The 27997-nt window shown below is 55.6% G+C and overlaps 1 protein-coding gene, 9 non-coding genes and 1 pseudogene across 10 annotated transcripts; 6 read left to right on the top strand and 5 right to left on the bottom strand.

Annotated features, from left to right (window-relative positions):
* Positions 1-1051: 1051 nt before the first annotated feature.
* Positions 1052-3478, bottom strand: CFAP126 (cilia and flagella associated protein 126). Its single transcript, XM_008153154.3, has 5 exons — positions 3433-3478; positions 2431-2493; positions 2232-2312; positions 1705-1881; positions 1052-1401 (listed from the first exon to the last, which is right to left on the bottom strand). The coding sequence occupies exons 1-5, from the start codon at positions 3457-3459 to the stop codon at positions 1201-1203; spliced, it is 549 nt and encodes a 182-aa protein (XP_008151376.1). The 5' UTR covers positions 3460-3478; the 3' UTR covers positions 1052-1200.
* A 5276-nt stretch (positions 3479-8754) lies between these two features.
* Positions 8755-8827, bottom strand: TRNAV-CAC (transfer RNA valine (anticodon CAC)). Its single transcript has one exon. It is a non-coding gene; the product is annotated as a tRNA-Val (tRNA).
* A 2124-nt stretch (positions 8828-10951) lies between these two features.
* On the top strand, positions 10952-11023 carry TRNAD-GUC (transfer RNA aspartic acid (anticodon GUC)). Its single transcript has one exon. It is a non-coding gene; the product is annotated as a tRNA-Asp (tRNA).
* A 3915-nt stretch (positions 11024-14938) lies between these two features.
* Positions 14939-15029, top strand: LOC114226924 (U6 spliceosomal RNA; annotated as a pseudogene).
* Positions 15030-15402: 373 nt separating this feature from the next.
* TRNAL-CAG (transfer RNA leucine (anticodon CAG)) lies at positions 15403-15485 on the bottom strand. The gene has a single exon. It is a non-coding gene; the product is annotated as a tRNA-Leu (tRNA).
* Positions 15486-16495: 1010 nt separating this feature from the next.
* TRNAG-UCC (transfer RNA glycine (anticodon UCC)) lies at positions 16496-16567 on the top strand. The gene has a single exon. It is a non-coding gene; the product is annotated as a tRNA-Gly (tRNA).
* A 232-nt stretch (positions 16568-16799) lies between these two features.
* On the top strand, positions 16800-16871 carry TRNAE-CUC (transfer RNA glutamic acid (anticodon CUC)). The gene has a single exon. It is a non-coding gene; the product is annotated as a tRNA-Glu (tRNA).
* Positions 16872-17395: 524 nt separating this feature from the next.
* On the bottom strand, positions 17396-17466 carry TRNAG-GCC (transfer RNA glycine (anticodon GCC)). The gene has a single exon. It is a non-coding gene; the product is annotated as a tRNA-Gly (tRNA).
* A 491-nt stretch (positions 17467-17957) lies between these two features.
* TRNAL-CAG (transfer RNA leucine (anticodon CAG)) lies at positions 17958-18040 on the bottom strand. Its single transcript has one exon. It is a non-coding gene; the product is annotated as a tRNA-Leu (tRNA).
* A 455-nt stretch (positions 18041-18495) lies between these two features.
* On the top strand, positions 18496-18567 carry TRNAD-GUC (transfer RNA aspartic acid (anticodon GUC)). Its single transcript has one exon. It is a non-coding gene; the product is annotated as a tRNA-Asp (tRNA).
* An 893-nt stretch (positions 18568-19460) lies between these two features.
* TRNAE-CUC (transfer RNA glutamic acid (anticodon CUC)) lies at positions 19461-19532 on the top strand. Its single transcript has one exon. It is a non-coding gene; the product is annotated as a tRNA-Glu (tRNA).
* The last annotated feature ends 8465 nt before the right edge of the window (positions 19533-27997 follow it).

Here is a 27997-nt window from a genome sequence, read left to right as displayed (position 1 = left end):
CGGCCAGAGGTGGGGGAGAGGGTGGGTTGGCTTTTGAAGCGGGTGCTTTGGGGAGAAGATATATAGTTTTTGATACAAGAGAAGATCCAAAAAAGTATTGCTGAACCTGTTAAAGGTTATTTCTTTTCCTTGCAATTCCAGAAAAACAAGCCTCTAATTGTCATGTTTTCTAATCGACATTCATGTGACATCTTTTTCTGAAAATAATTAAAATACTAATTTTGTCTTTGACTCTTCCTTGAAACCTAGAGGAACCAAGAGAATGGCGGTGAGGAGGAGCCAGTTTCCCCTCTTCCCTCAGGTCGCAGGCATTTCCGTCCCCCAATCTGACCTCTCTCAGGAGAGAAACAGTTTGTTTTGCAACCGGGGAGGTTTTCAGGGCCTCAGTCCCGGGAGCGGAGCTTTACGGCCATGCAGGAGCCTCCGAGAGGAAGGTGCGCTGGGAGTGCTCACTCCCTCCTGCTCCGCGATGCCAGCTTGGGTCCGCGCTCCTCTGCCAGGGACGGGACCTGCTGGGATGCCGGCTGTTGGACGGAGGAGACATAAGTCTGGGCATAGAAGAGAGTCTATTGTAGCCCAAGTAGCCATGGCTGCCCCGGAGCCACCAGACAAACAGCTCTTCAGAGCAGCCCCTGAAGCAGGCGGCCGCACCCGGCTGGTTAACAGTCCATCCTCCCCACGCAGCAGCCGCCACACAGGAGCTAGTCTCTGAGCCAGCACCTGCTGGTTAACGACACCTGCTGGTCGGTGGCGTGGCTTATAGCACCTTCGACCAAAGGGGCTTCTTTCCAAATAGTGGCCTCGGGTTCTAGAAGAGCACGCTGCGCAGGGCAGTGAGAGCGCTGACCCCGCGCTGACCTTGGTGTGCCCGGGGAAACGGAGGGTGTGGGGTGGTGCTGTGATGCAGACCAACTTCCCTTGGCCATTTCTGGAGTGTAACCAACTTGGTCCTTGTACAGATGTGTTCCTCCTAGCCTGTCATGTTTTCCCCTTCCCCAACCCTTCTGGTTATGGGTGATAGGAGGCAGGAGGGAAAAATCAGAATCAGGGAAAGAGTAAACAGTGATGTTTATTTTCCCAATTTGCCTTTATTCCTATTATTTCCCTGTCTGGGCTCTGACTGCACTCATCTCTGGACAGTGGGCCCGCGGAGTCCCAGGCTGGGTTCCTGGCCCGGCCAGAGTGTGACCCGCCCAGGTCCTACGTGCATGGGCTTCCAGGTGGGCACTTGGGAGCGCTGGCGGGGCTGGGGGGACCCGGGGTGTGCCCTGCGGAGGGGTGTGCACTTGGGGGTTGGTCTGGGGAACTGAGGTTTGTGGCTGGGGAGCTGGGGATGATGGTTGGACTTGGTGCTTGCTGGACAGAGTTCCGGGGTTTCTTCTGACTGGCTGGCTCCTGGGGCTGTCGGGTGGAATAGAAGAGAGCCCGGTCAGGCCTAGGCCTTCCCAAGCAGAGAATTCTGTGTCTCCCCGCACCATGGGCCAACGGTCAGGTTCCAAACAAGAAGCGTTAGAGCTGATGCGCTCGCTGACCCTGGTGAGGTCAGATGGCCCTGTGCTGTGGGGGAAGGTGTCCTTAGCTCAGCCCTTAAGCGCCCTGAAGGTGCTAAGGGACGACACCGGGCAAGCCAGATGGTTAGAGGGCCCCCTGCTGGAGTAGCCGAGTCATAACGGATGGAATTGAGACGCTGGGATGAGGAGGTACCTTGCCCAAGATTTCTGGACGGAGCCCATTGGAGGCCTTGAGTAAGTCGGGGTTTTTCTGGACCCACTTGGTGAGGGAGGCAGCACCCGCAGCTGTCCGGGACGTCAGGGTCACCCGAGCAGGGGGTATCTTCAGAGGCATCTGCCAGGTGCCCATGAAGGAACCCCAAGGACTTGCCTAAAAGGAAGAAGCAGGGCTTCTCACTCCTGGCAGGGGCCTGCCTGGCAGACCCTGTATCCATCCCTTTCCTTTGGGCCCGGGTGGCAATGAAACCGGACTGGGAGCTAGCCCCTCCCCCGCGCAGTGACCCTGTTCCGTGGCCTGACCTGCTGGCTCCACTGCTGCGTCCTCGGGCTGCTTGGCAGCGTGCCCACCACAAGTGTCCCCCGCCGTGTGGGGACCTGGTGCTAGTGCCCTGCCCTGTGGGGTAGACTGGCCGCTTGGGGCACTCGTGTCCCCATGTGAAGGAGACGGACTCCACTTCCCAGGCCGCGGCAGTTGCCGGTAAGAAGGCGGGAGTGTCTCACCTGGGACCGGGGCACTGCAGGCAGCAGGTGGCCACGGTCGTTGGCGATAATCTGAGTGTAGCCTTCGTGGGAAGGAGTGCCCTGGGGGAAGTGGAAGAGGAGCGCTGGCGGAGCGGAGGGAAAGCGGAGGGAGGGCTGAGGGGAAGGCGGATGCGGGAAGAAGGCTGGTGGCAGCGATTACGTAGAAGCACATGGATACCTCTTTCGTTGGCTTGGCGAGACACCAGTTCTGCAGATACTTGGGTGAGAACGCTTTTTCGTACTGTGGAGAGAAGGGAAGCCCTCTGAGCTCCAAGCCCTGCCCCGCGGATGACAGCCACACTGGTCGCTGGATTCGAGGATCAAAGGCCTGCACTGCCTGGCGGGTGAGGGGCAGTTTGTTTGGACTAAAGTGTGTTGTCCTGATGGGGCCTCTGGCCACACGTGGCCGCTCCTGAGCACTTGGAATGTGCCGTCCACACAGGTGCTTGTACACAAAACACACCCGGATCTGAAGGACTTGGTACAAAAGAGGGAACGTAAAATATTTGATTGTAACTTTTAAAATATTGATTAAATGTTGAAATAATATTTTGAATTCATTGGGCTAAATGAGATTATTAAAATTAACCATTTTAAAACTTTTATGTAGCTACTAGGAAGTTAAACTTGCATCTGTGATTCGCATTATCTTTTTGTTAGACCATGCTTGTCTAGCCCAGTGGCATGAGCCAGATCTGCCCGGACTGCTTCAGAGAGCGGAGAACGGTTTTTATAGATGAACGTTTGCAGTTAATTTGAGAAAAGGGAACTCTAAGTTTGTATCCCAATCAAGCAAAATGTTTCTCCCCAAAGAATCCATTCTTTTCACTAGTGTTACAAGCAATGGCACTCGGTGGTTACACTCTGACTTCTGTGTTTTCTGTTGTTGTGTAAGTGTCTACTACCTCGTTTTGTCATTTGGCCCACAAAGCTGAAATGTTTAGTTTCTGGCCCTTTACAGAAAATGTGCTGACCTCTGGTTTAGCCCTTAAAAGGAACCCAGAGATGCCTTTTGCTGGTCCCTCGGCCCTCCCCACCCTGAGGAGCCTGGAAATGCTCCCTCACCCCTCTCAGCCAGCCAGCCATTCGGTGACCAGAATCCTAGGGGAGGTGTCAGTCCAAAGGTAGAATTTTGAAGGCAAAATTAAAAACGTTAAAGAGATGGAAAAAGAGAACATACCTGGTTGGCACTGTAGTTAGTGGCCATGATCCTGCAACTTCGTGCTGTTTACATTGGTTGCCTAGCAACTGCAGAAGGCTGGCCTTGGAGACAACCTCCCAATGAGCAGGCAGGCCCCTTGCTCTTGAGCTCCTTACTCACTTCCTTGGATGACTCTACCCTGACCTTTTTTCCTAGAAGCTAAGAGTATGTAAATGGGAGAAAATTAGCTGAATAGCAACCCTTTTTTTTCTTTTTAAGTATTTTTATTTATTTCAGAGAGGAAGAGAGAGAGAAACATCAACGATGAGAGAGAATCATTGATTGGCTGCTTCCTGCACACCCCACACTGGGATCGAACCGTGACCTCCTGGTTCGTAGGTCAACGCTCAACTGCTGAGTCCGGATGGGCAGCAACCCTTTTCTTCTAGCATAACTCACCCCACTTTTATCAACTTCCAGGTGGTCTTTGACTCGAGTGACAAGCCAGGGTCCCCCAGAGGTGTGTTCTTGGGCCGTGTGGCGCAGGGTAGCATGGACTTGAGAGCCAGACCTGGGGTCGAGGCCTTACTTACCATGGGGACATAGGAGCTGTGTGGCACTGGGCACTGGACTCGCATGGGGATGGCAGAGCCCTGCTTCGCAGGATGCGAGGCAGAGTGAGTACGGAACCAGATGATGCCACGGCTCAGTCAGGGGTCAGCACTGCCGAGGCCTGTTGGTAGGGGCCACTGTATCCACCCAGACACGGGGACAAAGGAATAGTGTTTTAAAAAGCGGCTGACTCACATTTGTTCCCTGAAAGAAAAGCATATCTTGGCCGTGATCTTCACGTGACTCCTTGTCCTCCTTCATTCCCTGGAGCCCCAGGTGTGCGGTGGGCTGGCTGAGGCGGTGAGGAGCTGGTGCGGGACTTGGAGCAGGACGAGGACAGAGCCTAGTGCAGGCGATCCTGTACAGCACACTCTGGCTGCTTTGTCTCCTGGGAGGATCTAGGCCTCCCTCTGTTGGAAATGGCTATTTATCTCCCCCATACGCCATAAAACAGAACTATCATTTTTTAAACATTTTTATTGATTTCAGAGAGGAAGGGAGAGGAGAGATAGAAACATCAATGATGAGAGAGAATCATTGATCAGCTGCCTCCTGCACGCCCCACACTGGGGATCAAGCCCACAACCCAGGCATGTGCCCTGACTAGTATCGAACTGTGACCTCCTGGTTCATAGGTCGCCGCTCAACCACTGGGCCGAGACAAGACAATACTAATTTGGGAATTGGGGGCCAGGGAAGCCCACGGAAGGACTCCGCTCTGCTCTGGCCTTGCCATCCCTTTTATTCAGGTTTGGGTACACCCATAGCCTCAGGCAGGCAATTCCAGTGACAGCTGGTGACAGCCCCTCAGCAAGGATTTACATGAGACAAAAGGCGGAAGTTGCTTCAGCTCCCTTTGTCTCCACCAGACAGTGGGTGTATGGCTCTGACCTTTGCCAGAGCTCAAGGTCTCCAGCCTTCCGGGTTCCTTGTCCACACCTCTCTGCTGTGAAGGCCATGGGCGGCTCCCCACAGTGGGTAACAGCACTTCCTGAGGCCTTTGGAGGACAAGCTGCAGGCAATCAGCAACTGAAGAGACATCAGTGCCTCCCCTAGCCCTTAGCTTCTGCCTACCCGCATGGCTAAGAGTAAATGGTGGTTATAATGGAAGAGTGTAGTATGTGGTAGCTGTGCGCTTCCACAGTACACAGGGTGGCCATACCGTCTGGAAATAGATACTGTCCTGTATCATAAAAGGCTAATATGCAAATTGACCGAGCAGCAGAATGATCGGTTGCTATGATGTGCACTGACCACCAGGGGCAGATGCTCTGCAGGAGCTGCCCCCTGGTGGTCAGTGCACTCCCACAGGGGGAAGTGCCGCTCAGCCAGAAGCCCTGAGCCAGGCTCACAGCTGGCAAGTGCAGTGGTGGTGGTGGGAGTCTCTCCTGCCTCCATGGCAGCACTAAGGATGTCTGACTGCCGGACTGCCACAGGGAACGGGCCTAAGCTGTCCGTTGGAATCCCCAAGGGCTCCCAGACTGCAAGAGGGCACAGGCCGGGCTGAGTGACCCCCCCTGAGTGCACGAATTTTGTGCACCGGACCCCTAGTTATTTATAATGTACTGAAATAGAATATCAACAAACCATATGTATTCATTTATATTTCCAGATTTCTTGGCAACCTTGTACACATAGTACAGCTATCAACGAGGAGAGGTTAGGGAGAGTTTGTGAGAAGGAGAATAGGCCCTGATTGTCATCCACAGGTATTAACTAGGAATAAAACTTAGGTGTGAGGGTAGAGCAACAGGAAGGGGTTAAGAGTACCCGAGAGTTTCAGTGTTGTTCTGTGTGGGCTCAGGGCTTCTGGCTGAGCGGCACTTCCCCCTGTGGGAGTGCACTGACCACCAGGGGGCAGCTCCTGCAGAGCGTCTGCCCCCTGGGTTTCTCCTGTCACACTGACACACAGCGCTCCTGACACCAGGCCATCCCATGACACCAGCTGGTGTTCCACCATTTAACTCAGTTCTGACACCATTCACCTGGAGAGAGCTCAGGCCCACAGGGTAAGGGCTCCGCCAATAAGTCCACCCCCACTTCAGAGGTCATTCAAGTCCAGGTTGTCACCTGTGATTCTGACCCATCCGCTGTACGTCAGAGGTTCCCATGACCCTCCTCAGGTCCAGCTCATTTGCTAGGGCAGCTCACAAGGTTTAGACAAACACTACTTACTGTTTACCAGCTCATTGTAAAAGGGTATGATAGCCCTACCCGGTTTGGCTCAGTGGATAGAGCGTTGGCCTGTGGACTCACAGGTCCTGAGTTTGATTCTGGTCAGGGCACATGCCCAGATTGTGGGCTCAATTCCTAGTGTGGAGCATGCAGGAGGCAGCAGATCAACGATTCTCTTTCATTGATGTTTCTCCCTCTCCCTTCCTCTCTGTAAATAAATCAATAAAATATATTTTTTAAAAATTGATTTTATTACAGAGAGGAAGGGAGAGGGATAGAGAGCTAGAAACATCGATCAGCTGCCTCTTGCACACCCCCCACTGGGGATGTGCCAGCAACCAAGGTACATGCCCTTGACCAGAATCGAAACTGGGACTCTTCAGTCCGCAGGCCGACGCTCTATCCACTGAGCCAAACCGGTTAGGGCTGAAATCTGTGTTTTTAAAAACAATGTGATAGCGGGTACAGGTGAGCATCCAGGCGGACGGGGACTGAGGCAAGGGCTGTGGGAAGGGCTCGGGCTTCCCTCTCCCCACACCTCCATGTGCTCACCCATCTGGAAGGTCTCGGACTTTTATGGAGCCTTCGTCACACAGGCCTAATGGATCACTAACTCCATCTCCAGCTTCCCTCCCCTCTGGAGGATTGTGGTGGGACTGAAAATTCCAGGCTTCTCATCATGGCCTCTCAGGTGACCAGCCCCATCCAGGAGCCACCAGAGTCGCCTCATTAGAACAAAGACCCTTCGGTCCCTAGGAAATTACAACAGTTTCAGGATCAAACCAGTGACCTCCTGGATCCTGGGCTACTGCTCAGCCACTTGAGCAGGACTCATTTTCTCTCCTGAGCCAAGTCTCCCCCATGGGAGAGCAGTTTCAGAACTAGCCCCCACACCCTGCACCACCCCTGTCTGCTTCGGCCACACCCTTCAGTTGCTCAGATATTAGAGTCCCGGGTGTGGGGCAGACGAGGAGCCAGGAATAGCAGAATCAGCAACAGTCAGGTTTTAGAGGAAGTAGGGGAAGAGGCGTGAGAGGCTCTAAGAGCCAAGATTTGCATTTTTCAGCTGAGAATCAGGAAGAAACTTCAGCTTCTTCTTAGTGGAAGATCACCATGACCTCTGGCCAGACGGAGGTCATACACAGCCATGTCTCTGTGTGCCTAGGAAATCCCCCACAAGGCGTTGCCTGGGAGAAACCCTGGTAAGAAATAGTGCCTGGTAGTGATGCAGAGTCTCCTGAGCCAGGCCAGGCTGATGGGGGGGGGGGGAGGGGCGGGGGGGGGGCATGTCCCCTGCCCACAGGACCCCCGGTCTCGCTGACCACTGATGTCAGGTGGCATGGGGGAGGGAGAGCTGGCACATCCTCTTCAGTTCCTGGAAGAGACTAGCCCACCCTGAATGTGGCCTCCAGGGGGATGAGGAGAAAGGCCTTGTGTGGGGGCCACCCTACATCTCATCTGGCCTCAGCAGTGAACTCCCGGGGGGTGGGGGTGGGGGGCTTAGTGCTGAACCTCCCCGAAAAGTACGGGCCGTTCTGTCACACTGTGGTCTCGCCTTCTGTAGAGAATGTTTGAGGGCTGCCACCTCAGCATGCATCTCTAATCTCCTTTACAGTTTTCAATAACACAAAAGTAATGAACACTAAAAAGTCTAGGTTCCTAAGTTCATTTTATTTAACTCCTTATACAGTGAGATCATATGGTATTTGTCTTCCTCTGACTTTTTTTCACTAAGCATAATGCCTTCAAGGTCCATCCAATCTGTCACAATAGCAAGATTTTATTCTTTATGATGGCTGAATGGTATTCCATTGTGTGTGTGTGTGTGTGTGTGTGTGCACATTTTTGTTATCCATTCATCCATCAATGGACACTTAGGTTGTTTCTATGTCTTGGCTATCCTATATAATAAAGGGGTAATATGTAAATGACCCTAAGGGAGGAATGACTGGGAATGACCTGTTCTATGATGCACACTGGCCACCAGGGGGCAGACGCTCAACACAGGAGCTGCCCCCTGGTGATCAGTGTGCTCCCACAGGGGGAGCTCTGCTCAGCCACAAGCCCAGCTGATGGCTGCGAGCACAGCGGCCATGCCAGGAGGCTCCCCTGCCCTCTGCCCTGCCAGGGGGATGTCTGACTGCCAGCTTAGGCCTACTCCCCAGGGGATTTTCATGCACTGGGCCTCTATCTATAATAATAAAAGTGTAATATGCAAATCAACCAAATGGCCAAACAGCGGAACAACCATCTGATGACTACACTATGACACCCATTGGTGCCAGGCCAGCCAAGGCGGGTGCGATTTTCCAGCTGTGACAGGGGGAGAGGGAGTGGGTGGGGGGAGGGGGGAAGGAAAGCCCTGATAGAGAGAAACATATATCAGCTGCCTCTTGCACTCCTACTGGTGGGGATGTACATGCAACCAAGGTACATGCCCTTGCCCGGAATCGACCGCAGGCCAATGCTCTATCCACTGACCAGTTAAGGCCTCAGTTGCCTTTTAAAGGAACAGTTCAGGGAGGAGATGGACACGGGGACAGGTAGGGGCAGCGTGGCAAAAGGCACCTTAGCTGTTTCCGCCCGGTTTCGAACCGGGGACCTTTCGCGTGTGAGGCGAACGTGATAACCACTACACTACGGAAACTGCCAGTGGCAGGTGTGTTTGAAAAGCCCTTCACAGTCCTTGAGGGCGCGTCCCTGCCAGGTGCCACTCCCAGCAACCCACCTCCCTGGTGCCCTGGAACTGCAATCCTCGCTCTGCCCACTGGGCTCTGGGCCCCTCAGTGCTGGTCAGCGGTGCCCTGAGCAGCCCGGCAGGGAGCGTGGTTCCCTGGCGCCCCGGCCAGGAAATGGTGCCAACGAAGGCAGCGGGAGACCTGGGACTTGGCCAACACAGGACACCAGCTCATATTTGAAAAAATAAAAATACACCTTACATTTGCCAGCACTTAATTCAGGAAACACTTGTCGAGGAAAAACTCTGTTTGCTCCTTCTTGTGTCTTTCTTTCCTGGGAGTCTCGTCACTAAACGCACAAACACCCCCCACAGTTGACTGGAGGACACCCAGCGGGTCACAGAATTGCTGGGCGTGGGGAAGCCGCACATAGTGAAGGAGTGACACGCTGTGCACGGTGTTAATGGGACTCGGGACAGCAAACGCACAGATGGAGAGCTCGTGTAGAGGTCTCCCTTCCCTGCACTTTCACAGTTCGTGTTCTAACACTGCAATGAAGTGTTAACGGTGTTTTAAAATGTGCAAAGACAAAGAGACTGAGCTAAGTCAATCTGACAGCCGCTAACATCGGGTTATACCTGGTCTTATAGGCACTGCACCTTCTCATCCGAGGAAGCCCGAGAGAGTGGAGACGTACCCACCCGGGGCCAGTGAGAGAGTGGGCCTGGATGGGTGCAAGAAACCTCTGTGGATGGCGTTTAGGACCCCAAACACCTTGCTGAAAATGACAGCCGAGGTTAATGACTTCATCTTCTCAATGGTGTGGAGTGAAATTACCTGGGGAGGCAGGGAATGGAGACAGTTTGGGGATGAAACAGGTGAGAAAGGCATTAGAACATGAAGAAGAGGATGAGAGAATTACTAAGACAGCAGTGACCACTCACCTGCTGTTGGCTGGTGCAAATGCCCAGCGCACTGCAGTGGCACCTGCTGACTGGCTGCTCCCAGAGCTGGGGTCTGGCAGGAGCCTGGAGGAGAATGTGGGTGTAGGCTAAATAAGCAAAGGAGAGGGCGTTTGGGGGGCGGGGGGGGGTAGGTGAGAACCCCAGGATGGTAGGTGACCTGGCTGAGCCCGTGTGGAACTCGAGAGACATCAGAAATGCCAGTGGACGGAGCGCTCAGTGGATAGCAGAGTTTATCAGGTTGAGCGGCTCTAACAGAAAATCCATAAATTGGCTTTAATAATGAGGGGAAACTACCTCACATTCCTAGGTGAATCTGGGTTTGATACAGCCCCCTAAATGATCCTGCTTTTCTTGGTCCTTCCTCAGTGTGGACTCCATTCCTAAGCAGGCTGTCCGTCCTGTTCTCAAAACACCGCCAGCGCTTGGGCCACGATCTGCGGGCACAGCGCTTCTTCCTCCCGAGCTCGTTACTGGGGCGATACAGGGGCCGTGCTGCTCAGCTTACCGATCCAGGCCGTCGGAACCTATGGTGACAGTCTGAGTGTCTCTAAGCGGAAAGAAGGTAGAAATGCGAGGCGGCACCTTCCAACGCACTCGCCAGAAGGTAAGACACAGTGTCACACAATGGGGGAGGCGGCCGCGCTCTGTGGGAGCCAAAAAGTAGGAGGCTGTCAGGAGTGGGGTTTGAACCCACGCCTCCCGCGACCTGAAGGCAGGGCCTCAGACCGCCCGGCCATCCCGACCACAGACGTGCTCAGCCCAGCGCTCAGGAGGCTGAGACCCATGGTGAACCCCTGTGCCTTCCGCTGGGCCGGCGATCGGGTGCCCTGGGGCCGCCTCGCGGATGGGGAGCAAGGACAGCCGACTGGGCGTGGGGAAGCTTCTCCTCGCGGTCCCGCTTGCCTTTTCCGGCCTCTTCCCGGCGCAGCCCCCGCCTTGGAGGCCACCGGCAGCCCGCACTCTGTTTCCAGCGCCACCTGTCGGGGTTGGGTCGGGGCAGCTCCGAGCCATCTCCAGGTGGCGTTTGCCGGCTGCTTTACTGGACGCCGCTGGCTGGGCACCCGGCGGGGCTGGAGGGCAGTGAGGCGCCGGCGGCCACAGGCAGGGCAGTGTGCAGGCCCCGCACCGTCCTCGTTAGTATAGTGGTGAGTATCCCCGCCTGTCACGCGGGAGACCGGGGTTCGATTCCCCGACGGGGAGGTAGCGCGCACGTTTTGGTCGCTGGCTCCGCCCTCTGTCCCACAGGTCACCCACCTGGTCCTCCGCCCGAGTCCTCGGGGCGGCGGGGCCTGGACCTTTTGCGAGGCTCCAGGGACCTCAGTGTGCGCGGGGAGGGGCCGATGCTAGCATCCAGGAAGGGCCTGGAGAGCCCTGGGGTCCCGCGCCCTAGACGCCGGCGCGACTGCGTGCGAGTGCGGACACGAGGGCTCGGAGCGCTCTGAGGCCGGAAGGGAGCGAGGGCGCACGGTGGAGAGGAGCACCGGAGACTGAACTCGGAGACGGGGGCCGGCGCGGGCAGGGGCGCTTGGGAGCGCCGGCGAGGTTCCCCCACCGCCCCGGGTGGTCCAGGGCACAGGATTCGGTGCTCTCACCGCCGCGGGGCGGGTCCGATTCCCGTCAGGAGAGCTTTTCTTCTCTTCACGTCCGCGCACCCACCTTTTAGCCAATGCTGGCTCCCTTCGCCCTCTGAGTCCGGCGGTTCCCCTCCGTCTAGGGAGCTCGCCCCTCCTGCACCCGAGGGGCCAGCGCGGCCGGCCTCCCCCGGCACCGCGCACACAGCCGGGCCGCTCCGCGCGCTCCCGCTCTACCGCTGCGCGGGCGTCGGTGGGACCCGCCTCGCAGGGACAGGCCGCCCTTCGGAAGGGGGTCCCGGGAGGGCAGGGCGTTGGGAACCACTTACACCTCAAGTCGGGCCGCCTGCCAGGGCCCGGGCGCCTCCCCCGGAGGCTCCTGCCAGCCCGGCCGCCGGGCCTTTCCCGCTGCGAGCGGGTTCGGACCGCTGTTCCATCGAGGGTGGCAATGGGCCCCGGGGCGTCGTGTGCGCTCGGGGGGGACGGGGTGGCGTCCGGAGAGCTGGCCCACCGCTGCCCGACGGTCCGGGCGACGGGGAGGCCGCCGGCTCCCGCGCCCCGCTGCGGGGGAGGTGGAGGCAGAGGCGTGACGGCTGCGTCCTGGCCACCATCGCGCTCAACTCGCTTCCCGGACGCTCTCCGTCCTCTCCTAACGCGCAGGAAAGTCAGGAAGGCACCTCCCCGCCCTCCCCACCCGCACCCACACTCCCACGGCGCCTGGCTCCTACCACGGCCCCTCCGCGCCCCACACCAGGTTCGCCGAGCGGGGTCTCCGTCCCCCATCCCCGTCTTTCCTGCCCGCGCTCCCCTGGCGCCAGCACCCCCTCCTCCCTCAGCGACGGAGCCCCACCTCTGTCCACGCTGCTTCTCCCGAGGCCCGCGCACCCCGAGGCCCGGAGCCCTGTCGCCGAGGCGGTTCCCTCCCGGTGGGTGAGGGTGAGGCATGAAGGGTGGTGCCCGTGGGTGGCCTTCCACGAGGGGTGAAGGGAGGGCCAGCTGACCCCCTAAACACGCTGAGCGCTGGGCTGCGCGCTCGGGGTGGGAGAGGGAGGGTGCGCTGTGGGGTGAAAGGTGGGGCCGCGGAGGGGCGGCCAGCAGTGCTCTGGGGTGGCCCCGTGCTGTGGGGGCGGTGGTCGTGCTGGGCCCAGAGAGTGGGTTTGGGGTGGAGCCGCCGGCCGGTGTGGGAAGCCCGTGGCTGTGGGCTGTGCGTTGGGATGAGACCGCGGCTTGTTCCGCTCGGGCTCCGGCGCATGCTGACCCGGGACCCTCCAGGAAGGAACTGTCTCCATCTCCTGAGAGTGGCCACGTTCCTGCTCCGGGCTGTGCCTGCGACACGATGGGGTTTGGGGAGTGCGGGCTGGATGGAGCCAGGCGCTAGGAAGGTGGTGACAGAGGGAGAGGCGGGTGCGGTGCCGGTCAGCGAGGAGCAGGTGTTCTCTGTAGTGAGGGCTGACTCGGCGGCGGGCGTGTGAAAAGGGACAAGCGAGGTGTTGGGCGCAGGAGGGGCTGAGCAGTCAAGATGTTGGGGCTTGGGGTTCAGCTCCCAGGTCCAGTGGGTCCCCTGTTGTAGCAAAAGGAGAAGCGTGTGGGGGGTGCAGGTGCAGGACCGGTGTCTGAAGGGGAAGCCTCAGCTGGGAAGCTGGATGTCAGCTTGCAGACCCTAATGGACCGGTGATGCAGGGCCTGGGGATGGAGTCCGGGCCTCCCCTGTGGCAGGCAAGAGCCCTACGCTGAGCCACTCATGCGCTGACAGCGCCCGTGGAGAGGCGGCCACTGCCCCGCTGCGGCACCCGTTCCGTGTGTGCAGGAGACAGAAGCAGGGCCTGAAACAGGGAGGCCAGGCAGCAGAGGTTCGAGGGCACAGCACAGAGACAGGGGACAGAGGACTCGGGCGAACTTGCCAGCCCATCCTCTTACAGGGGGAATCTGGACTGTCAGGTGGAAACTCAGGGGATCCGTGGAAGGCAGAGGTCACGTGCAAGGGCAGGGCTGACGGGAAGCCAAGACTGTCGGCTCAGCCCTCAGACTCCGCCCCATTCAAGCTGAGCACAGAGGCTTTTGCAATTTTGCAAGTCTGGTCCTATAAGGCTGTCTCCAATACAGAAGGTATCCCAGCATAGACACAGTTGATACTCACAGCCAATTGGCCTGGAGGTCAATTCCTCCCAGTGATAACAACAACAATCAAGACTTAACTACAACAAGGCTGTGCACACAGCCCAAAAAGGGGTGCACCAAGAGTGTCCACCTCAGGTAACTGGGGAGGCTGAGCCACTGGGCCCTATAGGAAACCTAGCACACAAAGCTACCCTACCAACTCAGGGAAGCAGCGAAAATGCGGAGTCAAAGAAATAGACCACAAATGAAAGAAATGGAGGAGAACAGACGACTGGACATAGAGTTCAAAACCACGGTTATAAGGTTTTTCAAGAATTTCCTAGAAAAGGCCGATAAATTTAACAAGACCCTCGAGGATATGAAAAAGGACCAACTAGAAATTAAACATACACTGACTGAAATAAAAAATATTATACAGAGACCCAACAGCAGACTAGAGGAATACAAGAATCAAGTCAAAGACTTGAAATACAAAGAAGCAAAGGACACTCAGCCGGAAAAGCAAAAAGCAAAAAGAATCCAAAAAGTTGAAGGTAGTGTAAGAAGCCTCTGGGACTACTTCAAGCGAACCAACATCAGAATTATGGGGGTGCCAGAAGAAGAGAGAGAGCAAGATACTGAAAACCTATTTGAAGAAATAATGACAGAAAACTTCCCCCACCTGGTGAAAGAAATAGACTTACAAGTCCAGGAAGCGCACAGAACCCCAAACAAGAGGAATCCAAAGAGGACCACACCAAGACACATCATAATTAAAATGCAAAGGGCAAAAGACAAAGAGAGAATATTAAAAATAGCAAGAGAAAAACAGTTAGTTACCTACAAGGGAGCACCCATATGATTGTCAGCTGATTTCTCAACAGAAACCATGCAGGCCAGACGGGAATGGCAAGAAATATTGAAAGTGATGAATAGCAAGGACCTACAACCAAGACTACTCTACCCAGCAAAGCTATCATTCAGATTGAAGGTCAGATAAAGAGCTTCAAAGACAAGAAAAAGCTAAAGGAGTTCATCACCGCCAAACCAGAATTATATGAAATGCTGAAAGGTATTCTTTAAGAAGAGGAAGAAGAAAAAGGAAAGGATAAAAATTATGAACAACAAATGCATATCTATCAACAAGTGAACCTAAAAATCAAGTGAATTAAAAATCTGAGGAACAGAATAAACTGGTGAATAATAGAATCAGGGGCCAAGAAAGGGAGTGGATTGATAATTATCAGGGTGAAGGGATGTGGGGGGTGCAGGAAGAGACTGGACTAAAATCGTACACCTATGGATGAGGACAATGGGGGGGAGGTAAGGGCAGAGGGTGGGGTGGGAACCGGGTGGAGCAGAGCTATGGGGGAAAAAAGGAGAAACAATTGTAATAATTGAACAATAAAGATTTATTAAATTTAAAACAAAAACAAAACAAACAAAAATAAAAAATAAAATTGGAAAGATACAGAGAAGATTAGCATGGTCCCTGCGACAAGTATGACATGCAAGTTCGTGAAGCATTAAAATAAATAAATAAATAAATAAATAAATAAATAAATAAATAAATAAATAAATAAATAAATAAATAATAAACTGTCAGTGTCACCAGAGGAGGCCAGGAGCGGGACCAAGCTTAGCCGGCTCCCGGATCAAAAGCCCAGCAGGCCACATATGGTAGGAGCGGCTAAGTGCACACAGTCCCTTTAGCGCCCCCCCCCCGCGCGACCCCAAGTCCCTCTGGCGCTGTGGTGCGGGTTGGGAGTGGGCGATGAACCGAGGGTATAAGGTGGAGACCGGAGTTTGCAGGGGCCCCAAGGGTGCCGGTCAGGAACCGGCTGCAAGGCGGGAAAAGGCTGCGATGGATGTAATGCGGCCAGGGGAGGCTCGTGCAAAAGTTTGGGCAGCTGTCAGGAGTGGGATTCGAACCCACGCCTCCAGGGGAGACTGCGACCTGAACGCAGCGCCTTAGACCGCTCGGCCATCCTGACAACAGGTTAGGCCGTGTGGGCGCTCACGTGGCTGACACCCAACTGTGAGCCCCTGTGGCCTCCCCCCCACGTCTCTCTGCTCAGGCGGCTGTAGGGTGCCGTCAGCGGGCCGCCGGGGAGCAAGGACAGCCGACTGGCCTGGCTCGGCCGCCCGCGGCCTCTCGCCCTTCCTGGGCCCGGGCACGACGCGCGCCAACCGGCTCGGCTTCGGGGCCTCATTCGCCCTCTTGGGCCTCCTCCCGGCGCACCCCGCGTTGGCGGCCACGGGCCGCGCGCACTCGGAGGGTTCAGTGCCGCCGTGTCGGGTGGGGGCGGGCTCAGGCTCTGATCAGTCGTGCTCTGTGGGAGGGCGCTGTTGGTTTGAAGTCGGGTCGGGGACCCCAGGCCGCACTGGACAAGGCAGAGGGGGGAGGGCAGGGGTAGGAACTGCTGTGCCTGTCCGGTTGTGTAGTGGTGAGTATCCCCGCCCGTCCCGCGGGAGACGGGGGAATCCCGACCGGGAGGCGTGTCCTTTTTGGTCGTTGGTACCGCCTTCTTTCTGTCCTGTAGCTGGCCGACAAGAGTCCCTCTTTTCGCTCCTTCGCCCTGCGTCGAGGCCCAGGGCCTCAACTGGTGGTGCCGGGTGTTCCCCAACAATCCCTCTCCCCACTTTTCCTCCCGCAGGCACGCAGGGGCATCCTCCCGCCACCGCAGCGTCTGTGAGCGGCCCTCCCAAGGCGGCTGGTGGAGGGGAAGCGCAGCTGGTGGGCGGAGGATGCGCGCCCCTCTGTGCGGGCGGTGTCGCCCAGTGGAGGTGGGTTTGGCGACCCCGGGGCTGGAGACACGACCCGGGGGCAGCGGCGTGGAATCGGAGGGACCAGGAGCAGTTGGCCAGCGAGAGCGTCCCGGAGCGGAGAGGCAGTTGGAGCGACCAACTAGAGCGGCTGCTTGAGGCTGGCTCGGTTGGCGGCGGCAAGTCCCTGCGCTGGTGCCAGTTAGGACTAGAGTTTCTGAAGCGCCCTTCTCCCGCGGCGTTGGTGGTATAGTGGTGAGCATAGCTGCCTTCCAAGCAGTTGACCCGGGTTCGATTCCCGGCCAACGCAGCGATGTGATACTTTTGCCCCATGCACCTGCGACCTGGGCCGTGTTAGCGCCAGGAGGAGGCGTGTAGTTTTGCAGGTGCGCAGGCAGGAAGTGGGCAAGGGCTCGTGTGGGTAGGGGAGAGAGGACAGCTGTACTTGGAAAAGCAAGGAAAACGAACTGTGCAAGCTTCACGTAGGTGGCCCGGAAGTGCTTTAATACAGGAGACACTTGCTCACAACCCTAGCGCACTGATCCCTGGTGGTCTAGTGGTTAGGATTCGGCGCTCTCACCGCCGCGGCCCGGGTTCGATTCCCGGTCAGGGAAAGTTTTCCTCCGCCTCTACAGCACGGCCACACTCATTTTAGGCAAAGCGCTCTGCTCCCTCCCCCCCACGCGCGGCCCAGTTGATGCAACCTGGCTTCCTGCACGTTCGGTGTTAATGGTGGAGCAGCGGCCCAGTGTTTGAAAAGGGAACGTGGGGAATGCTGTGAAATGAGACGGGAATTGTTTTCCACCTACTTGTGCGCCATGTTGACTTGTGACCTTACAGGAGGACACGATGTCCATCCCACCTCTTGGTTGTTGTGCGGGCTCGGTGTAATTTTGAGAGGTAGGGTGGGAGAGAGCTAGGGAGCGATGAAAGGTAGTGAAGGGGGTGCGCAGGTGCCAGCTGTGTGCGTGTTCCTTTGTAGTGAATGGCGTGACTCAAACGGTATCTGGTTGATGAAGAGAGACCAGAGAGGTGTCGGGCGTGGAGGCCTGGCTCTGTAGTCGTGTTGCAAGAGGTATGGCGGAAGGAGTCCGCAGGTGCGCGGGAACAGAGCGGTGGGACCAAAAGTGGAACTAGCTGCATGGGCCGGGAATCGAACCCGGGTCTCCCGCGTGGCAGGCGAGAATTCTACCACTGAACCACCCATGCACCAGTAAGGGCAGTATCAGACCCCGATGCCAACACCTGTTTCTTTTGAGCAGGAGGCAGCCCGGGACCTAAAACGGAGGCTGCAGGCACGTCTAGGACCCTCGCGCGGCTCAGAGCCAACCAAGGACCAAGAGACCAAGGCAGACTCTGCGGCCAATGCTGTGTGTTCTCAGCGGTCCAGGGCCGCCGCGAGAGTGTCAGTGTCACCAGAGGAGGCCAGGAGCGGGACCAAGCCTGGCCCGCGCTCGGATCCCAACCCCGGCAAGGTGACGTGTGGAGGGAATAGCTGAGCGCCCACGGTCCCTTCGGCGTCTGGGTTTTCTGCCTATTTGTGGTGCGGGTTGGGAGTGGGCGATGAACCGAGGGTATAAGGTGGAGGCCGGAGTTTGCAGGGGCCCCAAGGGTGCCAGTCAGGAACCGGCTGCAAGGCGGGAAAAGGCTGCGATGGATGTAATGCGGCCAGGGGAGGCTCGTGCAAAAGTTTGGGCAGCTGTCAGGAGTGGGATTCGAACCCACGCCTCCAGGGGAGACTGCGACCTGAACGCAGCGCCTTAGACCGCTCGGCCATCCTGACAACAGGTTAGGCCGTGTGGGCGCTCACGTGGCTGACACCCAACTGTGAGCCCCTGTGGCCTCCACCCCACGTCTCTCTGCTCAGGCGGCTGTCGGGTGCCGTCAGCGGGCCGCCGGGGAGCAAGGACAGCCGACTGGCCTGGCTCGGCCGCCCGCGGCCTCTCGCCCTTCCTGGGCCCGGGCACGACGCGCGCCAACCGGCTCGGCTTCGGGGCCTCATTCGCCCTCTTGGGCCTCCTCCCGGCGCACCCCGCGTTGGCGGCCACGGGCCGCGCGCACTCGGAGGGTTCAGTGCCGCCTTGTCGGGGTGGGGGTCGGCTCAGGCTCGCGCTCACCGGCTGCTTCATTGGGAGCCGCAGGGATTCAGGTGGAGCTTCTGTATCCCGCAGGGCGTCGAGGGCACGGGTAGGGTGAGCCTTTCACACAAGACAGTCTCTGAAGCCGGTCTCTGTGCCGTCCTCGTTAGTATAGTGGTGAGTATCCCCGCCTGTCACGCGGGAGACCGGGGTTCGATTCCCCGACGGGGAGGTCACACAGCTTTTTGTGGTCGCTGGCGCAGGTGGAAGACGTGGGCCCTTCTCGGCCCTCAGCCCCGCTTGGAGGCCAGACCCCAACTGTTTCCTGTTGGGCCCCAGCACCCCCATCCACCGCATCTTTTTTCCCGCCTGACAGCCGGTTCCTGACTGGCATCCTTGGGGCCCCTGCAAACGCGGCCTCCACCTTACACCCTCGGTTCACCGCCCACTCACAGCCAGGCCTCCCGCCGCCGCAGCTCCTGCCGACCGGCCGCCATGAGTGCGGCGGGAAAGGACTGGCGACGTGAGCACAGCTGTGCCGCTGGTGGTCGGCGGGAGCCCCGTCGGTGCGGGCAGTGTCACCCGGTGGAGAAGGGCTTTGGGAACCAGGGCGCTGGAGATGCCGCGGCGAGGAACCCAGGGACCAGGAGCAGCCGGGCAGCGAGAGGCCCCGGAGGCGGCCCGGCCTGCGGAGGAGAGCGCCGTGCGGGGCCGGCGCGGTAGGCGGCGGGGCGACTCCGTGCGCTGAGCATCGGGCCCTGCTCTCAGAAAGGCTGGGGTTCGGCCACGGAGCGCTGCGGCAGGGAGGGCGTCGAGGGCAGGGCAGGCGTGAGCCCTTACCCACAGGGAAGTCGGTGGCGCAGGGGGAGCACAGCTGCCGGTACTGACCCGGCTCCATTCCCGGCCGCAGCGGAGTGCGGGACCCGGGGCCGCACCTGGGTCGCGGGCCTCCTGCAGGGCGCGCGGCTGCGGGCGAGCGTGGGAGCCGGAGGCTGGCGGTGGCTGAGGGTGCGGCGGGCGGGGAGCGGGGCGGGCACGGTGGGCGGGGCGACGGCCGCTGCGCTGGGAAAGGCAGAGGCGCTGGCGCGTGAGCAGGAGGCGCAGGCCAGGAGCCCAGCCTGCCGCTCCCTGGTGGTCTAGTGGTTAGGATTCGGCGCTCTCACCGCCGCGGCCCGGGTTCGATTCCCGGTCAGGGAAGCTTTCTTCTTGGTCCTCAGCGAGCCCGCAGCCCATTCACCTTCAGCCAACGCCCGCGCCCTCCTTTTCCTGGGGCCCACCTGCCCGGTGACGCCTCCATCCCCGCCTCCCCGGAGGCGCCCGGAGAGGGGTTCCCGGCGGAAACGGCTTTTACCGCCGCGGAGGGTCCGCTTTCTGCCTTCCTTCCGGAGGGCTGTGACCAGCGCCCGCTCCCGCACCTGCCCTGGCCCACAGCTGGAGCCCCGGCTCGCGGACCGGCGGCCACGGGGGTCTCCTCCGCCCGCAGGGTCGGAAGGACGCGGTGGAACGAACGCTCGGTTACAACCTCCGAAACCCGTCCGTTCGTGTCCCCGCGTTTTGACAAGTCCTTTCGTTGGGCCTCTGGTCTGGGGACCTGGAGTTCTTGCCCCTCAGGGGGCTTCTCTTCGCAGGGCCATTGATTTGAACAGAACTGGCAGCGCCCCCTGGGGTCCGCTCCATCCCGCGGCTGACCGCACCCTGCTCCCCGGTCTGTCACCCTCCAGGCCGGTCGGTCCAGGGGCCTGGATGGCTAATCCATGGGGTTGAGTTTAGGTTCCAAGCGTGAGAGTTCATTTCAGCAAAGCGGTCCTTTGCGGCCTTCATTCCTTGGTGGCAGGTTCCCGCCCTGGCTGTGGCCCAGCATACAGGTGTCGTTTTGGCATCTTCACCTGTGCTGGTATCCTGTTCCCTGTGCTGTGGACCACCCTGATTTCCAGTGTGTTGTGTGAATGTTAACCTTTCCAAATATTTCACTATCTATATCTATATCTGTATCATCTATATCTATATCATCTATATCTATATCTATATATCCATATTTATACCTATATCTGGTATATCTCTATCTCTATCTCTATCTCTATCTAGTATATTTATATTTCTATCTGGTATATCTATACCTATACCTATATCTATATCTATATCTCTATCTATCTATATCATCTGGTATATCTCTATCTCATCTATATCTATATAATAAAGAGGTAATATACAGAGTGATCGTCACGCCCTCACAAGATGGCTGCCTACGACCAGGCCTGCAGGGGGGTTAGTGAGGACCAAACCACTGAACAAGCGGGCTGCATGGGGCGACTAGGCTGGCAGGGGGTTAGTGAGGGCCCACCAAATGACTGAACAAGCAGGTTGCATGGGGTGACCAGGCCAGCAGGGGGGGGGGGAGCAGTTAGGGGCGACCAGGCTGGTGGGGGGGCGGGAAGTTAGGGGTGACCAGGGCAGCAAGGGGGGCAGTTGGGGCAACCAGGCAGGCAGGCAGGTGAGTGATTAGGAGACAGTGGTCCAGGATTGTGAGAGGGATGTCAGACATCCCCCGAGGGGTCCCAGATTGGAGAGGATGCAGGCTGGGCTGAGGGGAACCCCCTCCCCTCCCCCCCCCGTGCACAAATTTTGTGCACTGGGCCTCTAGTCTATACAATAAAAGCCTAAGCTACCCTAAAGGTGGAACAACCAGAATGACCCGTCACTATGATGCGTACTGACCACCAGGGGGCCGACACTCAACACAGGAGCTGCCCCCTGGTGGTCAGTGCGCTCCCACAGGGGAGCGCTGCTCAGCCAGAAGCCGGGCTCACGGCTGGTGAGTGCAGTGGCGGTGGCGGGAACCTCTCCCACCTCGGCTAGAGAGTAGCGAGCCTAGCTGTGAGGAGCAACGAGCAGGCGGTAAGGAACGAGGGGTCCCAGACATCCCCCAAGGGGTCCTGGACTGTGAGAGGGCGCAGGCCGGGCTGAGGGATGTCCCTCTCCCTCCAGTGCACAAATTTCATGTAATGGGCCTCTGGTATCAAAATAATCATAGTTACAGTCTACTTCCTGGTTTCATAGATCTGTCCTTTGGAGCAGCTGGTGTCCTGTTAGATATGTATGGTTCTTTAGGTTGTTGCTGGTATGCTTCTTTCTGACACATTATGGGAAAATGGTTTGGGTCCCCAGGATGGGGCTTATGGGAGTCTTAGGCTCATTGTTTCTTTACTGCCTCTGTACACCTCCATTCAGTTGTGATGGGTCAAATATTCAAACTTACATAATTCAAACCATGGTGCCAGAGCAATTATAATATTGGTGTGGGTAGATTATTTCTTTGTATGACAAAGTCACATGTTTGTTTGTTTTTAATGATTTTTAGAGACAGGAAGGGAGGGAGGAGAGAGAGAGAGAGAGAGAGCGAGAAACATCAATGATTATATGCACCCCTATGTTCATAGCAGTGCAATTTACAAAAGTTAAGTCTTGGAAATAGCCTAAGTGCCCATCAGCAGACGACTAGATAAAAAAGCTGTGGTACATTTACACAATGGAATACTATGGGGCAATACAAACGAAAGCACTCTTACCATTTGCAACAGCATGGAGGGACCTGGAGAGTATTATACTGAGAAAGATAAGCCAGTCAGAGAAAGATAAGTATCACATGATCTCACTCATATGTGGAATCTAATGAACCAAATAAACTGGTGATCAAAAATAGACCCAGAGACATATAGAAGCATGAACAGACTTGAACCTCAGAGGGAAGGCAGAGGAGGGTGGGTGGGAAGAGATCAACCAATGAACCTGTATGCATATATGCATACCCCGTGGACACAGACAGGGGGGTGGTGAGGGCTTAGTGGGGGGATGGGAGTGGCTGGAAGAGGGTAATGGGGGAAAAGGAGGACCTATGTAATACTTTCAACAATACTAGTAAAGATTAAAAAAAGAAAAAAAAAGAAAAAGAAACATCAATGATGAGAGAGAATCATTGATCAGCTGCCTCCTGCAGGCCCCACACTGGTGGTGGGGTCCGAAATCTGGGCATGCCCCCTGACAGAGAATGGAACTGTAACCTCCTGGTTCAACCACTGAGCAACACCAGCCTGGAAAGTCACATGTTTTTTTAATGAAAACATTCAACTGCTCAAAATCCCCATATGCAGGGTTAAATGGCAAAAATAGAACAACAAAAACATTTGCAATATTTGAACAAGGGAAATCAGTTATATTCTCTATCATGTTTTCTCAGAAATCAGTAAGAAAAGGAGACCAGGACAGATGGCAAATATGTAGCATCCATGAGGGTATTCATAAGTGGAGTTCTGATAGACAAGCCCCTTGCCCTTCTGGCGGTAACCTGCGGGCTAACTTACGCCAGCTTGCGATATTTAAGCACCCTCCTCTCTTTAACTGTGCCGGAAGCCAGTTCCAACATGTCATAATTGCAAGAGTTTCATCGAAAGGTTGATGGAACTTGGGGACTCAACAAGGGCTGAGTCACATATATTATCGCCTGTTGGAGATGGCTGAAGGCATTTCCCCCAAACCTGAAAAGGATACATAGATTGATTGTTTGCTGGCAGACAGCTCAGGGCATCTTAATCTACACATTATTGCCTCCTCCTGGCCAAACACCTGAACAGCCGAAGGCAATTCCCCAATCTGACAATGCTTCTGTAGAAACCCTACCCTTTGAAGTGTATGTCTCCACCTTGCCTTAGGACAAATTGTGTTAATAAAAAGCAAGGGGTCCTGAGACAAGGAGAACTTGGTTTCTTTAGCCAGGCTCCTCTGCCCCCACCCCCCCATATGCCTTTCAAAATTAGGTTTCATCTCTGGACTCTTTATTAATTTACGCACAGCCCCTTCTCCAGATTTCTGAACCCCCCTTGCAGATGTTGGATCAAGACCACTGGCATTAAATGGCTCCCAACATCCAGCATAACAGGAGTACTTCCATACTAAGAGCAAAAGTGAGAGGACTGTACTCCCAACACGTGGCAGTGGCTTCATAGTGTCATAAGATTCGAATCTACTCTGAACCCGAGAATGTGACCTTATTTGGAATAGGGCCTTTGCAGGTGTAATTAGCTAAGGACCTCAAGATAAAATCATTCTGGACTTAGGGTGGCCCTAAATTTAATAACTGGTCTCCCTGTAAAAAGAGTGTCGACACATAGACACGTAGGGAGGCCACGTGAGGCGGAGATGGAGGCGGAGCCTGAGGTTACTTTGCGACAAGCCAAGGGACGCAGGTGCCACCAAAGCTGCCCTGAGGCTGAAGGGTTCTTCTCAGCACCTCCGCCCGGAGGCCCTTCTGATTGCCCCGCCCCCTGCGGGCGGTGACCAAGCTGGTCTGCAGGGAGGGACCTGGGAGAAGTGAGCTGAGGCTTTGGTCTGAGGTCTGGCCTCCGAGACGGTGAAACAACACGTTTCTGTCCTTTAAGCCCCTGAGTTGTGGTACTTTGTGATGGCAGACCTAGAGCACTGATGCAGGCTGTCCCCAGGACGTGTGCCCGCGCTGTGACTGACCATAGAGGCTGTTTGCTAAGATACACGTCATCTCACCGAGCTCTCAGCTGTTCAAGTGTGGATACATTTATTGGAACACCCTGTATGCTGAGTTAAATCAAATATATTATTAAACTAATTTTACCCTTTTCTTAATATTCCCTCTTGAAGCGGCCCTGACTCTTCCCTCTTCAATACCCTATGGACAGGTGCATGGGTTTCCAAAAACTTGTGCAAACCCATTTTAAACACAACAAGCCCGTTTTTTATCACATAGTGTGGTGGGTAAGGTGTTGTGGACCTACAGGACTTCCTGCCGTGGGACAGCGCTCCCCGCGCCTGCAGAGGAAGGGACACCTTCTCTTGCCCTCAGAGCTCCGAGGAGTAATGAGGAGAACATCACAGGCAAGAGTGACACTGGAGCTCTAGCTGGTTTGGCTCAGTGGGTAGAGCATCAGCCTGGGGACTAAAGCAAGCACGTCAAATTCACGGCTACGGGCCACATGTGGCCCACAGTGAATATTTCTGTGGCCCAGTCAATATAACGGTATGTAAGAAACATTTTAATACAAAGTTCATAACTTAATTTTTACAATATTCTGTTATACGTAATCTCTAATAATAAAAGTGTAATATGCTAATTAGACCAGACAGCCGAACGACCTTCCGGACGACCTTCCGGATGAAGCCGGGGCTGCCAGGCCAAGCAGGCCTCTAGTTATTAATAACGAACTACAACGTTCGCTAATGTCTGATTATTATAATCATGTTCTATTCATTTCCCTTACGTGCCTTATGCACAGGTGCACAATTTCTCTCCACTAACACTAGTGGCGAATATTTTAGCAGCCGATGGCCATGTCATTGGTCTTGTACTGACTTGTTTGGTGCTCGCAACAGGAGATATTTCGCTTTTGGAGAACAAGAAAAATAGGTTTATTTGCGTTATGCTTATTCATTTGTGCAGTTATTCAGTGTCTGGTAAGTTAATGTTCAAGAAAAATATTAATTTTTATTAAAATGTTCTATTATTTTATGTGAACGATGACTCATTTATTTCAGCCCTTTGTATTCAGCATGTCTCTATAGAAATAAGCCTGCGTTTCGATGAAAATGGAAGCTTTTGCTTTTTTGCGGCCCACATAAACTTAAACCTTGTTTATGTGGCCCGTGCTAGCCTTTGAGTCTGACACGCTTGGACTAAAGGGTCCCAGGCTGTGGGCTCTATCTCCAGTGGGGGGCGTGCAGGAGGCAGCCGATCAATGATTCTCATCATTGATGTTTCTCCCTCTCCCTCTCCCTTCCTCTCTGAAATCAATAAAAATATATTTTAAAAAAAGAGTTACAGTGGAGGTGGGCAATGGCAGCAGAATCTGGGAGAGTGCATCACTTATTGGATTTTTTCTCTGAAGTATTTTTGTTTGAAGAATAGCTTATGCGATCCTGTTTGATTGGGCAAATAAACACCTCAGTAAGATTGTAAGTCACATGCTTTTAGCTCCCATCCCTTCCCTGAGACTCGCCCCCACGGCCACGGGCCACCATGCTCCATCTTTGCCTCTGATGACACCCCAGCCGGCGAAGCTGTTCTCCCTAAGATGTTAACGACCGTGTCCTCACCAAGAGAAAATGCTGATTGCAAGAAAACAAAACCCACTCCAACCAGATTAAGGGAAGACGGGCAGACTGTAAGCATGTGGAGGAAACGCAAAGACATCCAGAGGCGGGGCACCGAGCTGCCCGCCGTGGGCTGGACGGGAAGCTGAAAGTGGTTTGGGAAGCTGGAACCAGAAGGCCCTCTGCTGTTCTCTGTACTTCTTTCTCTCTGCTCTCCCTCCGCTCCCTCCCTCTCCCTCCCTCTCCCACATGGTCCTCACAGGGGCTGGTTCTGTGATTGTCCATCATCTAACGAAAATCTGCACCTGATTCATCTTTGTCACTCGAACCCTCCTCCGTGGCAGTGCTGCGCGGGGGCCGCGGGAGGTGGCGGCCTGTGAGGAAGTGGGCGCTGGCGGCCCTCAGCGGCGGGGCTGGAGGCAGCCGCCCCAGTGTTCACACAGATGGCGCCCATTTTCTCCTTAGGATGTGGCCGGTGTATCTGGATGTGTAACAAAAAGTAATGTAGCAATTATACACTTGTAATTTCATAAATGCTACTGTAGGTATGGGATGATTTGCTGCTTTTATTTATTTGTTTATTTGTGCTTTTTAAAACGTGGCTGCTGGGAAATTGGAGTCTATGCATGTGGCTCATATTGCATTTCTGTCGGAGCGTGTTGCTCTGCAGACGCGGTTAGCGCTGAATCGATCCTATCAGGTTTACAGGAAGCTGTTTCCTCCCCACGCCCTCAGCCCGGTGACGCCTGGGACCCACACCCCTGGTTAACGTGGCAGTCCATCTCTCACTAGCAAATGGCAGCAGGCATTGCCTTCGATATTCATCTAAAACATTCTCTCCGTCGTCTCCAGCTCTCAGACTCTCAAATCCTCTTGATGGTCTATTTGGAAGAATTCTCTGACTTTGACACTTGATACTCTTTCCTGAACATAATTTTAAATTTGTCCTTGAAATCCATACACCTCCAGCCATAGGTGTTTTTTGCTGCCAATATACCAACACCCACCCATTCACCCTGACCCCTCAGGAACCAGACCTGCTTGACTTAGCTACGAGGGAGGAGCAATAAAAAGATGCGTGTTATGGAATCAGCCAATCAATGAGCACACCAGCATTGGTCTCTGAGGCACAGAGAGCCTCTGAGGACCGGCCATTTGGATGGTTTTCTGGTGAATGCCACCGTGACTGTACTCCCTGGTGTCGAGCGCCAGGGCCTCACTGTTGTTTCGTTTGTAAATCGGTGCAGGTGCCGTCATGGGCTTCCCGCGATGTCGGGCCTGGACGCACTTCCTCATCCATCGGCTAATGAGAGGAAATGTACTCCTGAGCTTCAGGGAAACATCCCCTCCACAGTGTCATTTTGGAGACGGTTGCCCCGAGCCTTCTTTCTGACCATTACTGGACAGGAGAGCCAGTAATGGAGGCCGTCAGTGGACTCAGGGTCATGAAGTCTGATTCTCAAGGAGTGGGCTCAGTCTGGCCTTCTCGTGCCCACTTACCACTTCAGGAAAGTGCGTTACCGCCTTTGGACTCTGGCCTAGAGGAACTCCCAGTCTGATGACCTTGTGATTATGGAAAGACAGACAACGTGAGAGATGGACAGATAGATAGGTCCCCTGGTCACCGGTAGGTGCTGAGTGGGAAGTGCAGGTGAAAGAGTGGGGGCGGTGAAGACCCCGACCCAGGACTTAAGAGGGGTGTGTCCTGGGGCAACTTCAGGCCTGGTCTGGGCCATGGCTTCCTCATTCATACAAAGGAAGGCCTTGGACGTGAGCGTGCGATGCCTGTGGTTCTGTGAGTGAATCTCTGCCCTTAAATTCTGGTGTAAGGAGCTTGAATCCGCTGTTACCAGACGCCACACTTTGCCTTTTTGTTTCTTTGTTACAAGCAGACATCCACCACACAGTTTCTCATAAATTCACATTTTGAAATGATCCGGACACGGACACTTCTGTCCCCCACCTCCCGAGTGAAGGGGCGTCTGGCCATTACTCGGGGTGCTAACCTGCGCCGCCAGGTCCAGCCACAGCGGTGACCGCTCCGGTGGGCGCGGTGACACGGGATTGGCGCTAGGTCGGCTCAGGGACGGCGCTCCAGGGCAGCGGGAGGAAGGCGCTGCAGAAAGCTGCAGGGTCGCGGAGCCCAGGTGTGCCGTGAGGGTGAGCGGGTCACCAGATACGGAAACTTCACGCCAACCCTCGGCCTGCGAAGAAGCCTGGCAGGAGCGGAGCGTCCGGGCCGGACTCCGGGCCGCCAAGGGCTGGGACGATCCCGACCAAGAGAGAAACAGATCACCAAGTCCCGGTCACGTGGGGGAGTCACCTTCCAGAAGAAGCCGAAGGTTAAACACCCATGGGAACACTCACACAAATAAAACCTCTTTTAACTGAATTTTTATTGGGTACTAGACAGTGTCCATTTTACAGGCGAGAAAACTGAGCTTTGGGAGCTAAGTGCCATCGGAGACATTTTAAAGAAGACAGTCAGCGGTGCGTGTCCGTGCACCTGGGGGTGCGTGTCCGTGCACCTGGGGGTGCGTGTCCGTGCA

This window comes from Eptesicus fuscus, chromosome 22 (genome assembly GCF_027574615.1).
Source record: "Eptesicus fuscus isolate TK198812 chromosome 22, DD_ASM_mEF_20220401, whole genome shotgun sequence".
NCBI classification, from domain to species: domain Eukaryota; kingdom Metazoa; phylum Chordata; class Mammalia; order Chiroptera; family Vespertilionidae; genus Eptesicus; species Eptesicus fuscus.
This window is presented reverse-complemented; position numbering and strand designations above follow the sequence as displayed.